The sequence below is a fragment of the Montipora foliosa genome, chromosome 8, assembly GCF_036669935.1.
Source record: "Montipora foliosa isolate CH-2021 chromosome 8, ASM3666993v2, whole genome shotgun sequence".
NCBI classification, from domain to species: Eukaryota; Metazoa; Cnidaria; class Anthozoa; order Scleractinia; family Acroporidae; genus Montipora; species Montipora foliosa.
The window spans coordinates 11,314,485-11,321,984 of NC_090876.1; the positions used below are offsets into that span (position 1 = coordinate 11,314,485).

The 7,500-nt window shown below is 37.3% G+C and overlaps 1 protein-coding gene across 1 annotated transcript in view; it reads right to left on the reverse strand.

Moving 5' to 3' along the window:
* The window catches only part of LOC137968085 (uncharacterized), a 29,549-nt gene that overhangs the window by 6,382 nt on the left and 15,667 nt on the right, over positions 1 to 7,500 (reverse strand). Inside the window, exons 12-19 of the mRNA XM_068814708.1 lie at positions 6,511 to 6,585; positions 6,055 to 6,095; positions 5,135 to 5,249; positions 3,105 to 3,145; positions 2,768 to 2,936; positions 2,341 to 2,412; positions 1,557 to 1,638; positions 914 to 975 (exon numbers count right to left, since the gene is read on the reverse strand). Of these exons, the coding sequence (XP_068670809.1) occupies positions 914 to 975; positions 1,557 to 1,638; positions 2,341 to 2,412; positions 2,768 to 2,936; positions 3,105 to 3,145; positions 5,135 to 5,249; positions 6,055 to 6,095; positions 6,511 to 6,585 (657 nt within the window). The remainder of the gene's footprint in view (positions 1 to 913; positions 976 to 1,556; positions 1,639 to 2,340; positions 2,413 to 2,767; positions 2,937 to 3,104; positions 3,146 to 5,134; positions 5,250 to 6,054; positions 6,096 to 6,510; positions 6,586 to 7,500) is intronic.

The window sequence follows — 7,500 nt, forward strand, 5'->3', positions numbered from 1 at the left end:
TTCTCCACTTACGTCTTCCACATCTTCTTTGGTCATCCTCGCTTCCTCTTGCCCTTCACTTCGAACTCCAACGCTTTTCTCAGAACATGCCCATCATCCCTCCTCAACACATGCCCGTACCATCTCACTCCATTTGCCTTTGCCATCTGAACCACTGTTTCCTTCACTCCCAACATCTTCATCAGGTCCTCTGTCCTCTTTTTCTCCACCAGTTTTGCACCACACATTGCTCTCATCATTGCTCTCTCAGTCCTTCTCAAAATTGCTATCTCATTTTCCCTCAGACAAAATGTCTCACTGCCATATAACATCGCCACTCTTACACAACTCCGATAAACCATTCTTTTCACCTTCAGCGAAAACCTTAATTCAAGAAAATTTATAATGGCATATTTAAGCAGTTTTACATTTTGTTTTGTTACACTCTGCGAGAAAACCAGTTTAAGTAAATTAACTACACAGTAATGGGACCATAATCTTGTTGTGGAAGACTACATTGAAAGAAAAGGCTATGTTCATTTATGATTAGATATACACATGTTGATGCTGGAACCTGTCATTCCAGAATTAATGCTGTAAGAAAAAGCTGTACACATAACTACTATTTATAAATAGGCCATTTTACAGTTGTTTGCTCGGTGGCCTGGCCTACAAATAGCTGCAAGGCTGCCAGTGACCTTGTATTGATACAGGCCATGTAAATTGTGTCTTTGTAATTCTAATCAGTCTATATTAACATAAGAAAAGCACAAAGGTTTGCATCAAAACAGGGTCACCGGCAGCCTCGCTTCCATTCTTAGGCCAGGTAACTCAGCTACAACTGTAAAATGGTCTATTGCATAATACACTATGGAACAACTGGCCTGGAATGCAGAAGGAAGATTAAGCTCTGTAAAAAATAACACCATCTTGCCTGTTAATCTCTTCATTCCGTCATCTGTTATCTTGGTATTGCTAAGGGACAACTGTGTTAATCTAAAGAAAAAATACAAATTATCACTAGGTTGTCTGAAATAAGTTTCAGCCATCTTTAACTTTCCCAGTTACAAGAAAACCCTTTCACCAACTAAAAAACTCAAAATGTTCAGGGAAATTGTTGTTGTCTTGATTATCTACATACTAGGTTTCGTCAGAGGCACCTCATTTTCTTCACCCAGTCATATTGTTCTCTCTACAGGGCAATCTTCCTTTTACAGTTTTTTCCCAAATTTCAGAAATTTGCATACATCCACCATTTCCCAGTACATGTAGATGAGCTGAGAAATCGCCTATCTTGGAACGTTTGAGCCAGACGTATCAGATGATAATTTTTAAGGACTGTTGCTATAAATGTTTACAAAAAATGTATGGGCTCTTCGCTGCTTGCGTCACTCCAAAAAAATGGGTTTTTCATGGGTAACATTTCACTGATTATTGAAAGAACTCCAAAAAATTTCTAAGGGAGATGACTAAGTTTAGCAAGTCAATTTGTTTTTAACACCTCGACTGTTCTAATACAGCAAACTTGCACGCTAAACAATGACCTCAGCAAAGATACCCTGCATGTATATCCTTACCTTGTCATGTTTGCTATGGAATTGACACCAGTATCTGTGACATGAATGTAGTCTGACAAGTCAAGAGCTACCAACGGCAGTCCTATCAAAGAGGATATTCTTCAAAATCTTAATCAAGGTAATAGGTCATGCTACTTTGGAATATGGTGACATCAACCAGAAAGCGCAAACAACTACTGGGGGCATGTATATTTAACAACAGATTACCACCTGATACTCAGCCGACAAGGTCGTAGGCCGAGTTGGCTAAAATCAGGCAATATTCCACAAGACTGAGCAGGGTAATTGTTTTATCATTCAACACGTTGATGACAAAGCACAACTTTCTACTTTTGTTGGAAAAAAAGCTGGAAAAGCTACCATTTTTCTTCGCAACACACAAAATTACGTATATCGCAGGATATAAGTTGAGTGCGCGCAATGAATATTGAGTGTGCTATGACCATATTTGGACATTGTCACAATGTGTTGAATAATATTACATGATATACATCATAAATTAAGTCATTCACCCGTTTATGTGATTCTGTTACGGTTTTCTTTGAAAAAAAGATCAGGTTTGGTCCATTTTGCAAATTTTATTTCAGCCACTTTTTTATATAACTGATTTGGAAAAGAGGGAAATCAAGAACCTCAATCAAGGCTATGGAAGCAAAGTTTGCTTCCATTTTGAAGAAATTCGAGTTTGTCATCACGTAGGTGGCAACAAAAATAAACTGAAAAATTTAGGGATAGTGTAGAACCTTGGCTTCCAATTTCAGCAATCTTGGTGTGCATACCATACCTTGAATATTGTTTATTCCTCTGTCAGTAATGTGAAGTCGGTTTGGTAGTTTCAATGTAGACAACTTCAATCCTGAAATAACAAGATATTCCTGTTTCCAATTCCAGTGTAGCCCCTTTCACCCACATAATTCTAGCTTGCAAGTGCTTAACTAAACAGTGTCATTTCTCCAATCATTATGATTTTTCTCATTGCTCATTGAATAACAGTTACCCTTCAGATTCATTTTTTTCTAAAACACTTTTAAAAGTCGTTTAGAACAAGTTGATTCCAAATGTTATTTTCTCCAGGTTAAAGTAATTCTTCAGTGAGAGTGCAGGATCCCTCTATGCTTGTTCTGCACTAGACTTCATTAACGGAAGTCAACCAAAAACTAATGATCAATGATTATCGTGTAAAAATAATGAATTTTCAGTTTTAGTTTCACCTCTAAGATGGTGTAATCCATCGTTGGAAATATTTGTTGATAGAAGACTAAGCGACACAAGTGATGGGTGGTTCACCACAGCAACTAAGCCATCATCGTCTATTGATGTATGGGACACATTCAAATTTTCTAACAGGAGTAAATGCTGAACAGTGCACAACGATGTAATCTGGTAAAATCAGTGGAGAGAAAAGAACCAAAATTAATGTTACTTGCATGGTGGTCAAGCACATTCATGCTAACAGGCAACAAAGCAGGGAAATTCCAATACAATTAAGAGGTAATTTAAGGCCTTGCCTGAAAGAGCTTCTTTAGAAAAAGTTGATAGCATGTTTACCTTTGTATTTCCGATCGACAGAATCTTGAGAGCTTTGAGGCCTGAAAGAGGTTACACTTGGAGTTAATGAAAATGAAATATCTATGCAAAAGGTCTTGATAAAAGCAGACAAGTGACTAACTTTAAAAAATGGAAAACCACTCTCTAGTCTAAACAGTGAAATACAGTAGTGATTTGAATTTATGATAGTAATGACGAAACCAGGGGTTTCAATAAGTTTTTCTACAAGTGGCTGTTGGAGGTAGAACATGTGGGAATGACTTATTAATTTATTTCTAAAAATCTTACAAATACAAACTAAATAGACTGGGTAAGAGTCATGACAGGCAATGGTAAACCGCTGGTAACCAGCTTTTATTGACATCCCTGCGAAAACTTGAGAGTGGTTGTCAATTCTTTAAAATTAGTCAAATGAAATATGTTCTGTTAACAAATATACCTGTAATCTTTAAAGAATATACACAACAACAACAAGACAAGCGGTCGGCCAAGGTCAAGGACCGAGGTCGAAGGCAACCCGAAGGCTCCTTTTTCATGGCATTCTACTGTAACTTGCGGCGTCTACCGCAACTCATAGCAGGGGTGGGCGCCACTCCTGTCCCGTTGCATACACAACACAACTTGTCCCCAGTACTGGTACTCATTTTACCCACCACGAATGGATGGAAAGCTGAGTGAACTTTGGAGCGTACGGCAATGGTTATCTCTAGAAGGTCACCCATCCAATAGATAACCAGCCCAATGAGGCTTAACATTGGAGAACAATGCCGACCCATCGAGCCAACCGAACACTCCATACACAACAAGCATATATTCGCCGCACATGCATTTTTTGCCATACTCCACAAAACAACAATGTGAAATCACCAAATTTTAGGTTTTGACGACAAAGTGAGCATATAACAATGAAACAGTCATTTTCTGTTTTAACTTTAAAACCGCTCGTACCCATCCAGTTACAGGATAGTTAGCCTGTATTCTACAAGGTGAACAAGACGGTATAATTGCGAAATACTTGCGATAGCATTAAGTTATAGAGCGGTTTTCAATTGAGTGTCGAAAGTAATTAGCGAATTGCTTTGGTTTTGCATTACTTCTCTCAGTGATTGGTTCAAAGTTCTCGCGCCACTTTTTCAACCAATCAGAAGTGAAAGCAAAACCAATCGTGGCTCGTGCATACAAATTTTCCTGCACTTTGTGTCGGCTACGTGTAATTACTTTACGTTTTGATTGCACGGTTTACTGGATTGTCTCTGTCCTTTTTGATTGGCCAAAGTAATTACTTTGGTTTTGGTTTTACGACACTCGATTGAATCTCGCTCTATTTTGGACTGACACTTTCGTTGTCGTTGCCGTCGTCTTTGCTTAAACTCCCTATTGTCTCTTATAGACACCTGAAAAATTCTAGTAGTCCCAACAGGATTCAAACCAATAATTTTGTCCAGACAAGGGGAAGGATTATTTCTCTCTTTCATCTACAGCCCACACTTCAAATATTCTTTAATTGGGTCCTTTCACACTACAGGAACAAACGAACCTAACAAATTGACCTGCTCCCAACTGTGTGGCTTCATAGCTTAGTTGGTAGAGCATTGCTGCAATGGTATTGCAGAGAAGGTCTCAGGTGTCTTATGAGGGCTTCGACAGGCCTTTTTCGAATGTTAACTTAAATGTAAAAGGCAAATGCTCACTGCGAATTTTCCATAAGCACTCAAAATTTCTCTATGTCACAACGAAATTTGTTCGCATGAAAATGTGTTTTGCCTGAAATTCTGTTATATTTCGTCGAAAATTAGCGAAAAGTGGCGAAAAGCACGAAATTTATTTGCATTCTTTTTGCACAGTACTGTAAGTGCGATATACAATACCCTAACGAGTCACATTAATAACAACCTCAATATCAAATTTATTAATGTGAATATACGCAACACTGGCTTCTTGCATTCCATGCAAACAATACTTGTAACAAGGCAATTAATTTCATTTTGGAGAAGCAACCATGATGAAGTCATCACTGAAAAGACACTAACCACACATAGCTTGAAAGCTCTGATCTGTGATGTTGGTCCCATTAAAACTCAAGTGCAACAAGTCAGGAGAACATGCTGCATTTGCAAGAAAGTGACACACACCTTTGTCAGTTATCTACAATATAAGAGAAAAGCAGACATATAATTATTTCCCCAAGTCATCAGTACAAAACATCCCCACAGAACACCTACTAGTCACACTACCACCGGTATTTCTTAAGGGGAAATTATCCTACTTTTAATAAAGCAACAGAGAAATATCTCTCTCTCTCTCTCTCTCTGCTTGACCTATAGGAATATCAGTCTGTGTACTACTTAATTTTCAAAGCACTTTTTCCAACAGATTTTACTTGGAGACCTTTTATTATTGCATGTTGTTGTTATAATAATAATTATTATTATTAGACTAAGTATATTATATACTAAAACAGTGGATAGTGTTGAACACACTCACTGATTGGTTACTCAAACTCGGGATATTCTTTGCCGTTCATCTCTGAGCAATTCACGCAGCATTTACTCCCAAAAATGTTGCAATCTTTGAAGGAATAATTATATGATTTAAAATCATCCTTTTGTGCTATATTATCTCACCATTTTAATAGTATATACTAAAACAACTATTCACCTCAGTGTACAGCTGTAGGTGGCTAGTGGTGGATATTTACCTTCCCAATTTGCTGCTCTGTAAATATCCACCACTAGCCACATCCACTTCGGTAAATAGTTGTTAACTATTATTCAACTGCGAAAAAATTCACAACAGGAAAACAGGTAGGCTTGATTTCCGCCGCTCAATCAAGTTCAGGTGTGCTCCCTGAGGGCTGGCTCACTTCCTGAAACAGCAACTTGTAATCAAGCCTAGAAAACAGAACACTTATTTTATTTAGAGCATCAGACAGAGGAGAAAGTATAATTACTTTTGTCATGTCTAGTAGTAATGTCACCAGTGATGGAAGTTCTGGAAAAGAACAACAAAATTTTGATCAGAATATATCAACTCTTATAATTAGAGCACAGACTTTTTACAAAGCCGCTTTTCCGTGGTATTTCCTGTTGTATGATAATAATGAATTTGCATGCTCATCCTTGCTAAAAGCAGTTGTATGGCCTGAAAAGTTAGTTTTATAAGAGAGGTCTTGTTCATCCAAAAAGCTACCTGTTGAACAAGACCGGAAAAACGTGGCACCAGACACGTACACTAGCAAGCACATGACATTTCTTAGGCTTTCAAGCACAACAACTCTGACACTAACTGACGTAATTCTTTTAGAAGTCAAATACCATAATACTACATTTTTTCTGTAAGTCAACTATCACACACTCACACTTGGTTTTAACTACACCACACAATACAATGTAAGCATTTTCCAAACCTTTTATGTAGAAAAAGCATTTGTCTGTGAGTTGACCGCACTGGCTTAAATTGAGTGATTTTAGTCTCTTTAGAACTGTAATAAAGAAATAAAATATTTTCATGTAACTAGAATCATTTTACAGCTCTTGACATGTAAAGGGTCCAGGATTAATCAGCTAAAAAAAATTCGAGGTAACTCTACATGCAATTTTACGAATCATCCATACTATTTATCATGTGAAGGCTGTTGCTATCTTTTCTTCTGGCCTTGGTTGTTCAAAAGGTGGATAATGCTATCCAACAGATAACCACTAGCAAAACCAATTACAGTAAGGACACTTGAACCGTGAACACTTGACATTTTTGTGAACAATTTTTTTCATGATGTATAGTGTTACATGTATAACATTTTGTAAGTGTAAAAACATTAAATACTCTTGTCTAAAGGACGAGCCCACATTCTAAAAAAATGTACAAAAAAGTACCAAGTGTTCATGGTTTGAGTGTCCTCACTGTAAGATATCGAGTGGATAGTGCTTATAATCCTCCCTTTCTACAACTGGGGCCTGTAGTTTAAAGGGCAGAATGCATTGAGTCCTCGATTATTTTATTCACCAGCTTAGGGATCACTGATGGCTGCAAGAATCTGCTGACTGAATAGCCCTTATTCACGATAGCCGCCATGTTGGTTTTCAAATTGTCATGCAAATTAGCCATGTGTTATGCTGTGGGGTAAACATTGGAATAAAGCCAAATTGCGGAAAATCGGCTCGCCGAAATAAATTATTGAATTTACATTAAGTACCTTTTATAATAATTTTATATCTTTTGATTGCCTCTGACATTTTGACTTTCTACTTTGTTATCTGCTCATTTTTGACTAAAAACATTGAAGCAACTTGTGTAATCATTCTATTTTACTACTTAGGTGATAAACATACAAGGAACGTGAAACAAATCATCTGTGTGGCTATGATGTTCGTTATAATCTCTTGAACTTGTGTTGTTT